The sequence below is a fragment of the Mugil cephalus genome, chromosome 3 (genome assembly GCF_022458985.1).
Source record: "Mugil cephalus isolate CIBA_MC_2020 chromosome 3, CIBA_Mcephalus_1.1, whole genome shotgun sequence".
Classification (NCBI taxonomy): domain Eukaryota; kingdom Metazoa; phylum Chordata; class Actinopteri; order Mugiliformes; family Mugilidae; genus Mugil; species Mugil cephalus.
The window spans coordinates 4,990,229-5,008,647 of NC_061772.1; the positions used below are offsets into that span (position 1 = coordinate 4,990,229).

Sequence of the window (18,419 nt, forward strand, 5' to 3'; positions counted from 1 at the left end):
TCATTTCACGAAAGCATCTGAAACTGATTAACAGCCTCCTCTTCTACTTGACTGACCAGATCAATATACTAGGAGTTTAACTGGCTTGATGCCATGCTCCAAGTAAAATGTGTTTTTTGAGATCACATAATATATAGAGGTTATACACTCACAGGCCACTTTATTAGGTACACCGTGCTAGTAAAAGGTTGGACCACCCTTTGCCTTCAGAACTGCCTTAATTCTTTGTGTCATACTTTCAACAAGGTGTTGGAAACATTCCTTAGAGATTTTAGTCCAAATTGACATGATAGCATCACACAGTTGCTGCAGATTTGTCGGCTACACATCTATGATGTGAATCACCTGTTCCACCACATCCCAAAGGTGCTCTATTGGATTGAGTTCTGGTGACTCTGGAGGCCGTTGGAGTACAGTGAACTCATTGTCATGTTCAAGAAACCAGTTTGAGATGATATGAGCTTTGTGACATGGTGCATTATCCTGCTGGAAGTAGCCATCAGAAGATGGTACACTGTGGTCATGAAGGGATGGACATGGTCAGCAACAGTACTCAGATAGGCTGTGGCATTTAAACAATGCTCGGAAGCAGACAACGTTTTTCCAATCATCTATTGTGAACTGTTCTCAGTTTCCTGTTCTTAGCTGACAGGAGTGGCCCCCGGTGTGGTCTTCTGCTGCTGTAGCCCATCTTCTTCACGGTTGGACGTGTTGTGCGTTCAGAGATGGTATTCTGCATTCCTTGGTGGTAATGAGTGGTTATTTGAGTTACTGTTGCCTTTCTATCATCTCCAACCAGTCTGCCCATTCTGCTCTGACTTCTCACATCAACAAGGCATTTTCGTCCACACAACTGCGGCTCACTGGATATTTTCTCTTTTTCAGACCATTCTCTGTAAACCCTAGAGATGGTTGTGTATGAAAATCCCAGTAGATCAGTAGTTTCTAAAATATTCAGACCAGCCCGTCTGGCACCAACAACCATACCATGTTCAAAATCATTCTGATGCTCGGTTTGAACTTCAGCAAGTTGTCTTGATCAGCTCTACATGACTAAATGCAGTGAATTGCAGCCATGTGATTGGCTGATTAGCTATTTGTGTTAACAAGCAATTGAGCAGGTGTACCTAATAAAGTGGCAAGTGATTATATGTTATTAGGCTCTGAATAAAGTGATGCCTAGCTATACTATATACTGAGCTTAGGCCAAGGTGTTTCAGTTGTGGCCCACTTCGAGCTTCCAACTCTGTCAACCAGTCAAAAGTTTGGACAGATTTTCTCACTACAAAAAAATTAATGTTTTTTGGAAGGTTAATAAAAGACCATTAGTAAAGTCTACACTGATCCAGCTTTAGTGCGTCATCATCAACTTTATTCAAACACATTTCAATTTTAACATGAAACAAGGCAACACATTCTCTTCATGTTTGCTATTACATTTAAAGACATATCCAGTTTAAGTACAGATGCACTGAATAAATCATACAAGCCGTGGACATTTAAATAACCAAAGAAGTAGAACAACTTAAATATACTACATGATAACAATACATTTGCCAGGTGTAAAAAATAAAAGTAAAAAAGTATGTTTTTAACGTAGTATCCCACTGTTTGCCTTTCCGTCTTATTTATCTCCTGCAAGAAGGATACACTAATTCACTTTTTGTTATTTTAGTAGTGAATACTTTTTGGCTAAATGCGTATTGTCCGTTCTATCCAGAAAGTGTCCGACAGGCCTTACAGACAGAATATCTGATTGTTCCTTTAGTGCCACTGCATATTTGCAGGTCCATCATGTTGAACTAGACTTCCTCGAATCAGACAGTGCAATGAATAATATGGTATTCTTTCCTTTCCCCGTCTGAAGGCGTAGCTCTTTCTTCCTCTTTAGTCGGTGCTCATCATCCGTGTTCTAAACAAACACATTCCTGCCAATGTGCATGGGCTTTTCAGTCTGTTCAGTAAATGATGTTGGTGAAAAAGCGACAAAGCATTACACTCTGTACAGATTCACTCTCCACTATGTAGTACGCCACACTTGTATTCTGCTCTGTCGGCCGTCACTGGGCAGTGCTGGCAGCAATCTTCCTGGGTAAAGCTGGCTAGACCTGCAGTTATTCCCTGATTTCACAACATTCAAGAAGGAGTGCATGGACACCTCAATATTTATCCATTGAGAGGTTCCTTAGGGCAGCTTTCTCATCTCTTGTGGAAGCTGGGGCTGTGAATGATCTGAGAAAGCTTTCCAAACGTGTCCATTGAGACTACAGGCTTTTCTGTCTGTGGCACACTCTGCTGGTCAAGTACGTCAGTGTCAGAGAACAACGTCTGATCCAGGGTGCTGATCCTGGGAAGGAACTGGGCCAGAGCCGGAACACCTCTGTCTAAGCCCTGGAGCCTCTGCCGGTGGTTTCCCAGACTGATCAGGGCTCCATGTCTGTCAGAGATGTAGCTGTTGTACCCGTCCGGTAAGATCTGCTCTCTGAAGGTGCAATCATCTCGGCTGTAGGTGTCCTGCAAAGGAAGGAATACATTTGAATGTGAAGAAATAAAAAAAAGAATGCATGTGAATGCACAAATTAATAGCTTTGGAGACTATATTTGATACTATAATATTTGATTTAATCATATTTGATTATATTATATTTGACATATTTAATACTAATACTAATTGTTACGTTTTTTGTTTTTGTTTTTTTTGTCCATTTAGAGTTTTATTCTAGAAACGCATTTCACAAAAGTGGAAGCAAGGTGACAATAGACTGATGATGTTGTGTAATATGAAGAAAAAAGCAATGGTGTGAAAACTTCATGGATATTTGCATTAAATGGTGATATGGCACTAATGCGGTTGAGTCTGAAAAGACCATCCGAGAAATCTCTCAGAAATAAAGGCTGCATTGGTAAACACTCCCACAATTTAAGAATGCTGTGTTGCCATAAAATGAAATAAAATCTCCATGAAGAATTTAGGGTTTTCATCATTTATGTGAATATCTAAATTATAGGAATCGGCTGAAACAACAATATTAAATAACCATGATCTCTGGCCCACACTAGGTACTTCATCAACATCTGTTGTAGAAATCGCTGCATGGTTTCAGAAACACTTCCAACAGACAACTGTCAGTGAACACTGGGTCCAGACACCTTTACAATGGACTGAAGCAACTGTCCTGTGGTCTAACACATCAAGATTTTAAATTCTTAGTGGAAATGGTGAATGCCACATTCTCTTAAACCGTGGCTTACACATCAGTATACAGTACATGTGATACACAGCTGGCACCTGACCTGAAGCATAAAGTGTAGTCTGTAAAACATGTTGGAGGCAGTGTGATGGCATGAATATTTATAGCATTTATTAGCATTTATTTGAAAGTGACCTAAGGAGTGTTGGATTGTGACTGTGAATGAATTCTGAATTATATAAATATACTTAATACTGTCTGCTCAGTTTCAGCCAAAGAAAACAAATATTTGGACTTTGTAGTACAATCAGCGATGGTAAAGGTAAAGAAGACAAATACTCTGCAGTGGCTGAGTCAGTCGCCTGATCTCAGCCTGATGAAGCATTCCTTTCAAGGTTGAGAATCACACCACTAATAATAGCTGTAGGAAAGGCTTTATCTGCACTTTAAGGCTATATTCTTTATATTACTATAGCTTCTGTATATCTTGAACATAATTTGGTAATTAACAAGAACATATTGAACAAACCAGAATTTTGTTTTTTTTATATTTTGGATTTTTCCAAGGACCTTTGGTCAGCTGTGCACACTCTTGGCATTCTTTCATTCAGCTTCATGCGGTCAACTGGAATTGTTTTCAATGAACAGGTGAACCTGGTCAAGCACGAATTTCTGGATTTCTTTTATTTATTTTGTCTAATGTGTTTGACACCATCAGATGTAGGGCTGGTACACAGTCATTTACAGTAAACAGCCCTCCTTGATTGTAATTCGTGTCCATATAATGCTCTAATATTTGCAAATAGATAGATAGAAAAATGCATACATACCATCCATGCCTGTTTTATGCAAATGCATGTCATTACTGCCTCAATCCAAAACACTGACAAATTATCTCCTGAATTAGCCACCCCTGCAGGTATTGCTGTGAGTTTGTGTCAGCACGTTTTCAAGCTGACAGTGCCACTCAGACTCATTTCCTAATCAGTTTCTGCAAGTTTTTCTACTTGCTTTCTTCTCTTTTGCGATTTATTTTATTTTAATAAACATGTGCGTTCTTCGATGGCTGTTTACCTTGGCCAAAGATAGTCAGCCAGAGGCCAAGGTTGTTGTTGCTGCTGGGCCTTTTCATTCAGGTTTTTCACTTTGCAAACACATCCTAGCCTGCAACACACCGGACAAAGGTTGATGAACTGGTCAACCGTTTGAATGAACGGCTGAGTGGCATGCAGTGTTTTCTCAACATGGAAGCTGATTAACAACATATGGAAAGAAGAGGAAACCTTAGTTCAACAGTAGCCAATGAAACCAGTGTTGTAATAATCAGCGTATGCCCATTTTGGAGAAAAGTTGTGTTTTGTGCATATTTTTATAGACATTATTTTATTTTATTTTTTATTTATTTTTTATTTTTTTTGCAAATTTTGAAAGATGAAATTCATTTAGATTAGTAACACTGTGTCATCTTTTCTTATAGGTTTAGATGTGGCTTGTACAACGAGTATCTAATCTGGATTGGTATTCAGTTTACCAATTGCAATTGTAAGAAGTGCTTAAAGACTACATGGGTCGTATGCTTATAGAAAGAGATTAACATTTTTTATGTTTTTTTTAAAACATTTTTTTATAGTTTATGTTCAACTACTCACAATGTACATGGGGATAGTGGAAAAATGTGCTTGTGTAATACGCAAAAAATCTAAATACTAAATAAACTGTATTACAGTAATATTCATTTTTAAAACATCTACATTCCCTGATATAAAGAGAGGCATATGACAGATTGCTGAGCAAGTATAGACTTGTCTTCAGGATGATCTTGTGGTAACTTGTCTCATTACGGTCCTGTTGCCTTAGGTACCACAAAAAAAAAAAAGCATCATGAACCAACGTCACAGACACGGACAGACAACAACCAATTAATGTGGCTGGAAAGCTTCCAACCAGCAGAAATGTTGATTGGCTTGTCAAAAACCCCTGCAAACTTTGTCATCTCACTGGGTAACTAAGACAACTCTACCTGAAAATTACATTTGCGTGGCTGCGCTGGCGAAACAGGTGCCGAGGCTGCAGAAATGTGATTGGCTAAAAGGTGAGGAGACAAGCGCTATACTAGGTAATTTCTTTGGCGATTCTCTCATCTTTTTAAATGTGTTCACAAAGCTATTTTGTTGTTCCATGGTCCGTGCTTTGGGAGTTGATTTTGTGAAATGTGTTTTTTTCAAAACCTTTTCCTGCTTGTTTTCGCATCGAGCAGCAAAGGTCACATTGCAGTTCAAGTTTGTACCCTGTTGTCCATTAAGTTGGAATAATTTTCTTTTCAGATACATCCTATTTATACACACCACGGATGTGTTTAGAAGAAACTTACCAACACAGAGTTCTGTCTGTCAAGAATAAATCAAAATTATTGCATGAGAAGAGAAAAAAAAAATCATTTCATCTTTATTCGAAGTGTGATAATGCTTATACTTTATTTACCCGCTCAATATCTAATGAACCTATCCACCCTAATTGTTGATCACTCTAATACCTGGGCACTTTTATCTTTAACCTCACTTGCCGGTAATTCCCTGGCATCTTATTTATCAACAGAATGCATATTAATATCATTTGCTTACCGATGAAAAGAGTCTGCCATCGCTTTCTATGCAGAGAAACCGTGCGGTCGCTACTCCCCTGATGGCAACACAGCCTGGCGCCACTGGACGGATCTCCAGAAGACCTACAGTTCAAATTTGAATCAAAATGAAAAATCCCAAGCAAGCCCACAGTCTGCAACACGCATCTCAGTTCGCAGCCTGCCAACTCTGTTTGTGTTTTCAACTTACTGTATAGAGTCTGGTCAGCAGAGCCACGTATCTGTCCATCCACACTGATCACTAGATGCACGCCGGACCTGGCTGCGTACAGGTGCCTGAGCCGGACCACTTGGTCCCAGCCGTGGTCGACGTGGGGGCCTCGGTCCGTTAGCGGCAAGCAAGTAACTCCAGCAGCAAAAAGCACATTGAAAACCGCAACGACGAGCAGCAGCATGATTAGTTAAATCCCCTGATGTGCTGCGTGGCTGCTTTTTGAAGTTGGCAGTAAAGTACGTCGGCCTCATCTTGACGCAGCCTTTTATATCATGCGTCCTTATCAGCTGCAGATAATCCGCTTTCCGAGAACCAGACCACAACACACCCCTGCATGACATCCAACTGATTCGTTGCTCTACGTTGTCCCCTGGCGAGCCCCGACGCCAGCCCACAAAGCTCATTGACAGATCAGGCGAGACGCTGGTTGTAAATACCAGCAAACTCAGTGAGAATAAAATCATTACAGTGGGAATAAATTTCAGCATTCTATCAGTATAATTATTACTTTATAGTTTAACATTAGTATGTCTCTTTATTCTGAGGTGATCGATGAATAACCGAACTAGCTGATACAGCGGTACCTTTAGAAACATTTGTTTCCTGAGTATAGACCAAAATTGTGGAATAGCAAGGAATCTTAAATTCTTTGTCCTGGTATTTCATCCTAATAAAAGTAATTTCTCCTTTTATCGTGGCTGTCGCTTTTTGTTAGAACCAAGACGCAGAAATCAGAGGCGCAGAATAGAATTTCGCGCAAACTCGTGCGTGTTGCACCTGCCGATCCTTCCAGCGGGTGCTCCAATTACTCCTTATGTTGAAGCCAGCTCAAATTCACTTTTAAAATAAAACCCTCACAAATGCGCACAAAAACGTCCGTGTTAATTCAAAGTACATATGAGGAGACAGGACGCTATCAGTACTCAGCATTAGTTTACTGTACCGTAAGCATGCCACAAGAAAACATTAAATAGACTATTTCACATATCAAACAGGAAAATCTTGATTAAACCACACAATAGTTACAAATTCCACACATAATATCCCTCAACATTTACTTCTTAGGGGTTACAGTGCATTATAAGCTGTAGTAGTTACCTAATGGCTGAAGAACAAACAATGTAGTAGTGTATAGATTTAGAAGTACTAAAGGTAACACCGTTTTCTTGTAGCTGCATTCAGATCTGGAGAGGTTATGCCTTCAAGCGTGCGGCTCACCGTCATGGCTTCTTATGTCAACATGTCTGTCCTGGTAGGCTCATATTGGTACACATGGGTCGAATGAGTTCCCAGTATAGCAGAGGAAGCTTCCACTTGTGCACAAGTCAATGTAGTCTGAAGGAAGGAAGGAAGGAAGGAAGGAAGGAAGGAAGGAAGGAAGGAAGGAAGGAAGGAAGGAAACATTTCTTGTCTCTAACCTATAGAGTCTTTGCGTCTTATATTGAAGACATTGCATAATTGCGTTACATAAAGTGCTACCAAATATGCACTGTCAAATTGCACATTTTTATTTGTGGACAGGGTAAAGTCTACAGATTGGTCTAAATCCAAGCGGAGCTGTGAGACTGGGTCACTCCACACTACAATAACAGAATCCTTTCCGTTCTTATCACATTCTGGCCTGTGCTTCCGCTGCTCTGCCTTTGATTTACATACGAGTTAACCTGTAATCAGAGCAAACACCACTATTCACCAAAATGCAATCTGAGGCCCAGATTCCAAATCCTTATCTTTGGATACGTTTTTACATTGCAAATTGATTCTCTTTGGGGGAAGATGGTGTAATGGCCCCTGTGTAACTAGATAGTTACGCAACTATATCTACATATATGTATGTATATTCACTGAAAAGAAAGGCGCATAGACACATTTGATCAGATGTGAACCACCTGGAAATAGACATACATGCTGCACATTCATTATCAACATTTCTGACCCAAAATGTCAGTTCAGCTTTTGTTTCTAGATGGTAGCCAACCATATCAATCAGGGGAGACTTCCTTTGAAGAGGACAATAAAGATTTTATTGAATGCGTGCACAATGGAAAAATGTCTTTGGCAATTTTTGTGCCATTTTTGTATTTTCAAGAAAACTGTGCATGTGCAGCCTTTGTAACCAAAACTGTTTTCACTTATTTTGCCCGATTAGACTTTGTCTCCACACCATAAATATTTACAGTCCATCAGACAGACGTCTTACCTTACCTTACCTTTCTATTGCGCCTATTGAGCTAGGTCAAGCTACACCTACATCGTAGACTCATCTTTACTCCAGACAGTTTGGTTTGTCACATTAACAAAAGCCCAGAAGGATGAATTATGGCTGCATTTGCCGTAGGAACGGTTTTGCTTTTACCCAAGATAGTTTAAAGTAAATTTTTTTAGCTGTCATAGGCACATTTTTATTGAGTCTTTTGGGTTGACTTTGACCTCATATACTGCTCTGTTTGTCAGCACAGTATGGAGCAGCTTTTTTTTTTCTGTACACAGCGCTTTGAAAAAAGTAGCCCAGCAGACAGGTAAAGTTGTCAATGCATGATATGGAATATCATGGAATTGCATACAAATGTTACATCTGTTCAGGCATGCCATGACAATTGATTTGAAACTTGATAATGGTTCGGGTACCAAGAGCAGGGGTAGGTGGTCTCTGATGAAGATAACAAGGCTTCAAATGACACGTAAAAACCACAAAATGCTAAATGCCAATGAGATGCAGCATGACTTGGTGTGTTATGCATTGCACTGTTAGATTGTAAGTTGCTTGTTTGCCCTACCACAGCTTCGTGAAACCACGGTGGCCAAAAGCCTTTTGGGATATGTTAGTCAGATATTAACGTCATTAGTAAATGACAAATATGTGAGCATCAACAGAATAAAGTTATATAGATAAGAACAACTACTTTCTAATCACAGTGAGATTCCATAACATAGAACAAACATTCAAAGCTGGATTTCTCTCTGTGGATTTAAGGTAATCTGTGTCTCCTTGTACTCTTTTGGTGATGTATTGCCATGATGCTGCTTATGTCTAATCTGTCGTGAAAGCCAGGTATGAAAGCCAATTGCATATGAGCTGACAGGCTAAATAGATACTGCCTCGCTGCACTGAACTACTGCTTTTTGAAGTTTAACTCAGGTAGTGATACTGCCAGTAACCAGTAGATGGCTGCCATTCATTAGTTTTGCACTTCAGATGCAATTGGAATTACTTTGAACAGCAAAGTGTTAAGTGACGCTTACAATGTGCAATAAGTTTAAAAAACAACAACAACAACAACACACAATGCAGGCACTGTACTTAATACACAACAAATTAAGTCACTGTAATAGGTTGTTTCTGTTTCATAAGAGGAAAATGTTACATGTTCATAACTAGTTTATTCTCCATAGGAAGCATGGCCGTCGCTCCTGTGATCCACAGGAATGTCAAACTGCCTGTTGTAGCAATCATAAAAATGTCGTATCAGCAATACATCATAGACACAGTTTGACACTGACTGGACTGTAATCCCAGACACAGACCAATCTACACTGATCAAGCAAAAGATTGTGATAAGTGTAGGTCTCCCTTGTTGCCTCCAAAATAGTTGTACCACATCAGAGAATGGACATGGGCCTTCTGAGGGTGTCCTGTGGTGTCTGGAAACAGGATGTTGTTAGTGGGGGTCTTTGGGTCCTATGGTTGAGGGGAGGGACCTCTGTGGATCATCCCACAGATACTTGATCAGTTTGGGATCTAGTGAATTTGGAGGCCAGGTCAACTTGTTTTTGTTTTTTTTGTTTTGTTTGTTTTGTTTTTTGTTTTTGTTCCTAATCTGTGTGTGTGTGTGTGTGTGTGTGTGTGTGTGTGTGTGTGTGTGTGTGCGTGTGTGTGTGTGTGTGTGTGTGTGTGTGTGTGTGTGTCAGGCTGCATCCTACTGGGGATGGCTGCTTCGCACTCAACGAGTGTCATTACTATGGGGTGGGGGTGTCTGGTCTGGTCTAGGTGGGCGGTACATATCTAAGTAGCATCCACATGATCCGAACGTTTCCCAGCAGAATATTGCATTATCACAAGATGATCAATGTTATTCACTGTCAATGGTTTTAATGTTGTGGCTGATCGGTGTGCATTCTTTCTCAAGACATCATCCAGGAAGTTAAGGCTTGGTCACAAATGGCTCTTCCAAATGTTGGAAAAAGTTTTTGGCACACTGAATGTAAACATTACATCATGTGCAGTGCCATTGAGTACCTAAAAAATATACAAATATATATATTGGATTGGATAGGATTCTCAGAATATTGACTGAGATATTAACCTCAGATAACCAGTAAAACATATGACTGCCACCCAGTCATGAGTGTTGACGGACAGACTGACTGCCATATTAATCTGCCCATTAGGAAAGCAAAGCAGCACAAACCATCTGGATACTGCAGAGGCAAATCAGGTGCTTAGTGGAGGCATTCAAATGTCCTCACAAGCAGTTTGAGAGAGCACCTGCCGTGAATCACACACAGCGATACATTAACCTTTCCTATTTCTGTCTGTCCATTAAAACTTCACAAATTAGAGTTGTTGAGGTTGTGTCAGATTGTGTGTGTAGTTGGGGTGAGGGGGGGGTGTGATCTGTTAATCTGCCGGGAAATCTAACACAGTCTTCACGTCTTTCAGTTCTGAGAAATTTCAGCCCACAGTTGTGGGATTGAATTTAGGGTGGTGTGTGTAGCGTGGGTAGCTTTCAGACAACAGAGCGGAAGGACGATGCAGAATGAACCTTTAACGAATGAATGAAACAGAACCTAGGAGAAATCCATGGAAAGTTTTTGATGTTCCAAATATAAAACAAACTCTGTGTTCAGAGTAAGGATTAAAAATGTATCCAGTGATAGCAATCAACAGCAAGGACGAGCCAATTTAATTTATGGGAGGTCTAGGATTCATTGTTTTGGGAGAATAACTGAGACGAGGGACGACAGTGTCCAACTCAGCTACTCTGACTTCGATGATTCTATTTAGATGTTGGTGCATAAACTTTCTGTTAAATGCATCCCAATAGTGCAGGACAGTACCTTAAGGTGTGAGATAAGATTTACATTTAAAATAGTGCAGACTGACTGTGACAATGACAAATTCTGGAAAATTCTCCATCTCCTTGGTTGGACATATCTGGATTAGCAGCAGTCAGGTGGTGGGGGACGTCAAGATTGTATGTATAGTACACTCCACGTACACAGTTAATGTGTAACAAATAGCTCACATGCTTTGTCATTGTACAGTCAGACACTTAAACCTGGTAAACTCTCTTGTTTGGTCTCAGATTGCGTTGCTCTGTGATGTCCACATTTGTAACACTGGTGTAATACCTTGAAGACAGTTGTGTTTTAAACAAAAACACAACTTACAATCAAAGACAACCGTATGACAAAAATGCAGACAGTGAAATAATACAGGCGTCATGTTTTTTTTTTTGTTTTTTTAATCATTATTATTATTATTTTCAGTGTGCTCAGCACATACAGAGTTGCATTTTATTAAGCCCTGTATAAAACTACAGGACAACTGATAGATACACATTTGATACTGTCGTAAGACCACAGGACTCAGAATACAAGATAGTAGACAAGAGTATAATATCACCACTGTCCCTTAACTGTCACCTCCAGGCAGCAGAGTTTGAAAATGTATATTAATGGTTTATACCTCATAGATTAGGGGGAAAAAAATCCAGTCATTTAAATGAAGCACACCCAGGGTGTGAAATTCTCCACCCGCTGAAAAATTCTCCAATTTCCATTCAGCTTTCTGACAATGTTATCACTTTAAAGAATATTAATTCAAGCATATAGATCTGTGAGTTTTAACAAACATACAGAGATACAGATGACTCTGAAAAGATCAAGCCACGTGGATGTTCAATGGCACTGAAATAAAATATAAACAGCACTGAAATAATAACACAGCTGAAAACAGTGTTTCTGTCCTCATACTAACCATTTACTAGTATTTGCAGGCACTGTTTCACCTGCAAAATATAGAAGTGCAAAACTGAAAACTGCAACCTATTCCAACTAAAATCAGTGGTTTTGTGGTGATAAGCAGCTCAAAGACCTAGAGGAAGCGTGAACTTTATTTTTTGTTATTGGGTCAACTGTTTAGCAGTAACATGAGATTAAATGGGGCAATTTGGTTGGTCTTGGCTAACGAATAAAGACTGTATCTTTAAATCCTCAATTCACAACCCGTTTACAGCAGTCTGTCTGTGAGAGTCCATGTGTCAACCTGCAGGGAACCATTTGCTCCCTTTGGTGCAGAAGAAAGTGGGTTACACCAGTCTCAGGCTGTTGGCTTAGGAACTGTAGCTGGATAACCAAATGAGCAGGAGAGGTAGAGGGCTGGCTCTGGGTCAGTAACAGAGGACAGAAAGGTATTCCACAGTAAACATGATACCCACCATGCAAAACAGTGATACTAGAGAACACAAAGTCCAGGTGTGAGCACCAGCCCACCAGCTGCATGCATCACTGCTGACATATTAGAGGAGGGATTTAAACGGCCATGCTGTAACAGGAGATGTTCTTGCAGAACCAAAAAGACATTTTGAACATATTTTGATGTCCTGACATGAATTTCACAATGAACCCACCGAGCTTGGATCAGTGTAATCACCCACGCTGGTTTACAAAAGTCAGGGTATAAAGCCACAACAAAAACTATTTGCATGATATTTGCCTGAGCTAGTGTATGTATTAAGTGTGCCTGAGATCTGTAGTGCATCATCACTTCTACTGAATGCACGTTGCCTGAACAGAGAAAACAACACAACTCAGACCCGAGCAGGAATCAGGTTGGCTACAATATGCGCCATCATACGCGGAATGTCGAAACAAAGATTTCAAACCTCTCAACTAAAAGACTGAATAAGAAAACAGAAGAGCAAATGGAAACAGAACATCTAATACATGGCCATGCATGGCCTGTTTCAGATCTTTTTTTGCCAATGCTGTATTTTTAATTCCTAATGACTTCAATTCATTCCATTTCGATTGCACCAAAAGGAGCAAGTCAAAACTACCCCGTGCCTTCAGACAGCTACTTGCGCCCATCTCTGTTGCTCTAAAACTGTTGCTTCCCCAGAAAGGAATACCAGCTCCTCATAGAGAGGTTATATTTACAAAATATATGAAAAATATAGGGTTACTGGCCCTAGCATATAGTAAAGTCCAACAGCTGTCTGTAAATATTTCTCCCATGATTATCCCTTCTAAAAGTAAATCACAGGATAAAGATAGCCGGAATGTGACAAGGCGCAACTAGGACAACATGGCCACCAGAGCTCAGCTGCAGTCAACCACAGGGACTCAGAGAGACAAATGCAAGAAAGATGAGGCGTGGCAAAAATGGACAGTATACTGAGCAAGTGCAGGACAGCTACTGCTGCAGGAAGCCACCAAAATCTGAAAGAGGTGCTGGGTTAAAAAAGGTAAAATACAGAAAAAGCCTTGCCAGACCTGTATCAAAGTTTGTATTCTCAATGGAAATGACTGCAGGGGAAAATACACTTAGCAGATGATAGTGATGTACAGAAAGAGAAGCAAAAACTGAAGATGTTTCTGAATGCAAAGACTATTAAATGAAACATTTTGTGTTTTAAGAAACTTATGTTTGTTTTCTGCTGAAAGTCAGATTGATTTTCAGGAGATTTTCAGATTGAAATCAGCCTAATGTCTGAGTGTTCAATATAACGCTACAGTTAGTTTATCTAGGCTCCAATACACTTTGGAAACAAGGAAATAACTAGCCCTCAAATTTTCTGTAAGGACAAGAGAGTGGCCTCAAACTTCTCGTCTAACACACTACAAATGGCCCTGTGGCTATTACAGCAGCTACCGCGACTGTTTGTCAAACTGAGATAGGTTGCATTTTATTGCTTATTGCTTTTCATTCATAAGACTGTTATCCCTTCTTTCAAAAGTAACATAAATTTGCTTTTTTTAAAAAAGCAAAAATGACAAATTACCTTTTCAAGACAATTTTTGACACAATAAAATATTGGACGCGTTCCAGTTCATGTCGTCCTTCTTCAAAACTAGCAAGCTCACTTTTTTTCTCTAACCTTCCAAATCAGGAACTGCTCACATGAGCAACAGTCTAATATCTCCGGCCAAGGCTAAGGTTCTTCTGTTTAATTTCAGCTCCATGACCTCGTCTCTAAACCGCCAACGTCCCCACTTATACAATGACAAAGAAGATTCTTCCATTAGCCAACTTATAGATCTGACTGAGATTTATGGCAGAATAGTTCAAAGTTCAACCCCACCCAATCCTCAGCTGATGTATAAAAAGCCCTGGTCCAACTGTGCTCTCTCTGCCTCTCTTTCTAGTAAGATGATACTGTTTCAATTAAGACCCGGTGCCACACAAAGTTACTGACGCACTGGGCAATCAGTGCCACTTCTTACACCAAAACCACTCATACTTCCATTCTTTTCCTTTTTTTGTGTGTGTGGCTCAGAAATGTCCTTTTCACATACCTTAAAATAATCTTCACATCTGTGCAGCAATAACCAATATTGACAAACAGGATTTCATTCAGTAGCAGCAAATATCTGATAAATTATAAAATGAATAAAATACAAAACAGTTGTTACACATAAATAAAAAAAAATCTATATGTACATAGTAAAAGATCAAATACGATACACTTGCATAAAGTCTGAAGTGAAAGTGCATCACGGTTCGGAACCTCCCATCCCCTTTTCTCTGTCTTCATATTGAAGTGAAGTCTATTTTTCTTGCCACTAGATTCTTGGCAAGAAATGTGTCACTGTCATGGCGGGTGACACTCGGTTTCCTCTTTTTGTTTTACCATTCTTACTCAGGCCGATGAACATCCTCGGGTAGGCCACTGACTCATAGGCATTGTAGTTGTTGGCAAGAAGCTTCTCTCTGAACTTACACTCATTGTTGTAGTGTAGCTGAAAGAAAGAAGAGATTATTTTAAAATGATTGTCTGAAGACAGAGACAAAACAAAATTGCCGGGACATTTCTGAAGGCGTATTTCAAGGCTGTATTGTTTGTTGTGATCATTATCAACAATTGCTTTATTTCTGATTGCAAGGTTATTATTGTGTAGTAGCTGCTCCAGCTAGTCTTACAAAAATTTTATTGTGAAATGATGAATGGTGTGCGTGAGGCAGGGCTCAAGACATCAGACCAGAATGAATGTAGTTATTAGGTCATCTTTGTTGTGTCATATTCTTTTAGACACAGGAAGTTTTGACTCATACTTAGGTCTGGGTTCCACTAAGTTTATGAATCCATCTCTAAATCTCAGTCTTAAGCTAGTCAAACTAATGTCAGACTTAAGCTTGTTGCACTATTAAAATACATTCCTTCAAATTAAGACCTATAGTAAAATACAGTCCCCTGCTCATTCACTCCACTTAGATTTTTCGGATAGTTTTCAGGAAGTTGTTTTAGTTTTGTGCTGAGGACGAGACGGTGACGTATGTGAAGTATACACTCACAGATCCGTATAGCTTTCCCCGTCGGTTCATGGCCACAAAGAGTCCGCTGCGAATCCCCAGCAGAGTCACCACACCTCTCTCCACCGGAGAGATCTGCAGGAGACCTTCAGGGAAAACAACACACACATACTAAAAAATACTGGTGTGATGGAGAAATGCAAACCTGCTGCTCTAAGACGTGTGCGTGACAAGCTCATTGTAAAGTTAAAGAAGTCACCTGTGTGTGTGTTCACTGTCTTTGTGCCGAATGCCCATATTGTTTTCGCCAAGGTGGGGAGTATGTTAGCAAATTCATACCATAAATTTTTTTTTTTTTTTGTCAGTATAGGTAAGAAAGGTTTTGAACTACATACACTCAAATCTTTTAGTACATTTAGAGTAAGGACCAAAATGCCAGATGGATCCCTTCTATCATAACCAAGCCCTTAAACTGAGCTGGGTTGATATTTGGGTTTTTACAGTGACCAATGAGATTATTGTGATTACCTACATACTACTGATTATGACACAATTAACAAAATCTGGCAGCTAGACTTTGGATAAATCACGCAGAACACAAAGAGGAACTACATCAGCAGTGGTTCAGTGGTTTCTCACTCAGCCATGACAACCTGTTGACTGTACTTCCTCGCACTTTCTGTCAAATGTGCAACAATGACATAAATCCTTCAAGAAGATTTTCTGTGTGTATTACTGAATTGTTGCGTGTTGTCGAAGTTAGTATAAAGGCAGCGAAAAACCAACATAAAGTTGCAAAACAACAACTCGAAGTTCCCCTAGAACGACTTTCAATTTCCCAACTCGCCTTTTTTTTTTTTTTTTTTTTTTTTTTTTCTTTTTCGGACCACAATTCCCAAACGCAGCGTTTAGATGTGACAGTTGGGGAGATGGTGAGGACTTTGTGTCGGTGGGACCGCTGGTGTTAATATGTCTAAACAGACGTGTCTGTGCGCTGTGTCCTAACTTTAGGCTCCTGCTGGCCGCCAGCCTGGATCACAGCGAGCTCTGGTTACACACAAAGCAGAAAGCACAAGGCACATTTGTGCTAAGCGTCACTACAAAAGTGGCGGATGGCGTGGATCGATATCTGACCAGCGGCATCTCGTTTACGGCTGTTAAATAGTGAAAGCAAAAGTTTGGATCCGGTGTGAACAGGTAGTGAAACGGTAGGATTAGAGAGCGAATCAACTTTAACGTGACTGAAAAACAGCCTAAAACACTATTGGTCTTTTATTATTATTATTATTTGACTTTTTTGTCTTAAAAATTATTGTAATTCTGAAAGCTATTAAAATAGTTTTGTACCATACTTTAAACTTAGTTTCTGTCGTCCAATCGACCGAGAGTAACACCACAGGTAAATGCGTCAAAAGCGAGGAAATGATCAGCCGCTTGTATCTGATGAATTAATACTTACTGTAACGATTTTCGTTGTGTATTCCCGTTATTCTACCATCCGGTAACACCTGAACGTGAAAGCCGATCCCCACGTTGCAATAGAGGCGTCGCAACCTTTTAATGCCCAGGAGGTAGTCGCTGTCCCGGCTTATCTCGTCACGTTTCTCCCCCGGGATCCGTGCCAAGGACCGAGAATAAAGGGCCTCCCAGCGGTCCGCTGTCAAGTTGAGGCCGGGAGAGCATCCTGCCAGTCCGGTCACCAGGCCCAGGACCAGGACTGTCCGCAGGGCCGCCTGAGAGCCCATACCGGGTCTGGCTCTTAATGCAGCCGCTCGGCGTTTGCCTCGCCAGCGAAGCGGGAGTAAACACAAGAGGCGCGACAGATTGGATCGTATAGAAGTTGCGCTCATTCCCTGACCGACAGTGGCACTGGCCTCAGAGCCGAAGCGACATTGATCTGCATGGACGTGGTTCAGCCATGCCTCTATATTTATACCTGCAGACACATTACATCACAGCTTCACACTTAGAAGAAATCCACAAACTAGACTCCATGTTCACAATGAGGCGCACGAAAAGGAGCCGTTAGGCTACTTAATTGAAATCAAATAATAGGCTAGCTGTCTTATCTCAGAGCAAAGTCAGAAGTATGTGGAAAATAAACATATAAGGCCTTATTATAATGAAAAAAAGGCGTCTTTGTGTGCGGCCCTCATTATCAGCAGCAGAATATCATAGTTCATGTATGGGAGGATGTAAAATAGGAAACAGTCAAGTTAACAGAATGTAGTGTCGAGACAAGAGACAGTTCTATAAATGAACAATAACAGGAAAAAACACAGGTCCAGTTCAACCAAATGAAAAAAAGAAAAAGAAAATAACCCGCTAATTTAAGACGGGTAGAGGGGAAATTGTATCCAAGGCCCTTATAGAAAACAATGGTAAGATAAATAGAGAGTTTGCAGTATGATAAGTATGCTGTCATTGTTGGACAAGACTTTACGCACTTTCCTTTCTATTAACATTTCACATGTCTCTAACATTTCCCATGCGTTGGTGTGTTTAAGAGTATTGCAGTATTCTCATCTTTCATCCCTGTCACAAAATAAATAATTGATGTGCGACGTGTGAAAATACACTATATCTTAGAACTTTACTTAAAGTCTTACCTAAAGTTTTCAAGAATTTAATCACTTTGTGTTGTGTTTCTTCTTCTTTTATTTTTTATAAAATGTAAATATATGTGAAATAATTGATGTTTATGTATATTAGATGTTTTTCTTTCAGCTGTCTGAAACATGATAACCATGGTATCACGAGAGCATGTCCTTGATGAGTCATTCTCAACAGCCTTTCAGATGTGCTGGTGCATTGCTTTTGATGTCCAATGAAATAAACCATACTTTCCCCTTCTTTTATGTCACTGTTTCATTACACATATATCCCAGCTACATCTTT

The 18,419-nt window shown here is 40.0% G+C and overlaps 2 protein-coding genes across 2 annotated transcripts; both read right to left on the reverse strand.

The window, feature by feature from the left end:
• Positions 1-1,350: 1,350 nt before the first annotated feature.
• Positions 1,351-6,619, reverse strand: fgf19 (fibroblast growth factor 19). The gene is made up of 3 exons (XM_047581130.1): positions 6,023-6,619; positions 5,813-5,916; positions 1,351-2,514 (listed from the first exon to the last, which is right to left on the reverse strand). Exons 1-3 carry the CDS (start codon positions 6,225-6,227, stop codon positions 2,200-2,202), a joined length of 624 nt encoding a protein of 207 aa, XP_047437086.1. The 5' UTR covers positions 6,228-6,619; the 3' UTR covers positions 1,351-2,199.
• Positions 6,620-11,505: 4,886 nt separating this feature from the next.
• Positions 11,506-17,671, reverse strand: fgf4 (fibroblast growth factor 4). Its single transcript, XM_047579890.1, has 3 exons — positions 16,981-17,671; positions 15,564-15,667; positions 11,506-15,010 (listed from the first exon to the last, which is right to left on the reverse strand). The coding sequence occupies exons 1-3, from the start codon at positions 17,369-17,371 to the stop codon at positions 14,834-14,836; spliced, it is 672 nt and encodes a 223-aa protein (XP_047435846.1). The 5' UTR covers positions 17,372-17,671; the 3' UTR covers positions 11,506-14,833.
• Between the last annotated feature and the right edge of the window lie 748 nt (positions 17,672-18,419).

What these genes read in the sequence shown, in the direction of transcription:
- fgf4 (XM_047579890.1), bottom strand. Translation starts at nt 17,371, where the DNA reads ATGAGCGCAACTTCTATACGATCCAATCTGTCGCGCCTCTTGTGTTTA. An exon ending in ACACAACGAAAATCGTTACA is followed by an intron (nt 15,668 to 16,980) that starts GTAAGTATTAAT and finishes TTTTCCCTGAAG; the next exon opens with GTCTCCTGCAGATCTCTCCG. An exon ending in GGGGAAAGCTATACGGATCT is followed by an intron (nt 15,011 to 15,563) that starts GTGAGTGTATAC and finishes TCTTTCTTTCAG; the next exon opens with CTACACTACAACAATGAGTG.
- fgf19 (XM_047581130.1), bottom strand. Translation starts at nt 6,227, where the DNA reads ATGCTGCTGCTCGTCGTTGCGGTTTTCAATGTGCTTTTTGCTGCTGGA. An exon ending in TGCTGACCAGACTCTATACA is followed by an intron (nt 5,917 to 6,022) that starts GTAAGTTGAAAA and finishes TTTGAACTGTAG; the next exon opens with GTCTTCTGGAGATCCGTCCA. An exon ending in ATGGCAGACTCTTTTCATCG is followed by an intron (nt 2,515 to 5,812) that starts GTAAGCAAATGA and finishes CTTCCTTTGCAG; the next exon opens with GACACCTACAGCCGAGATGA.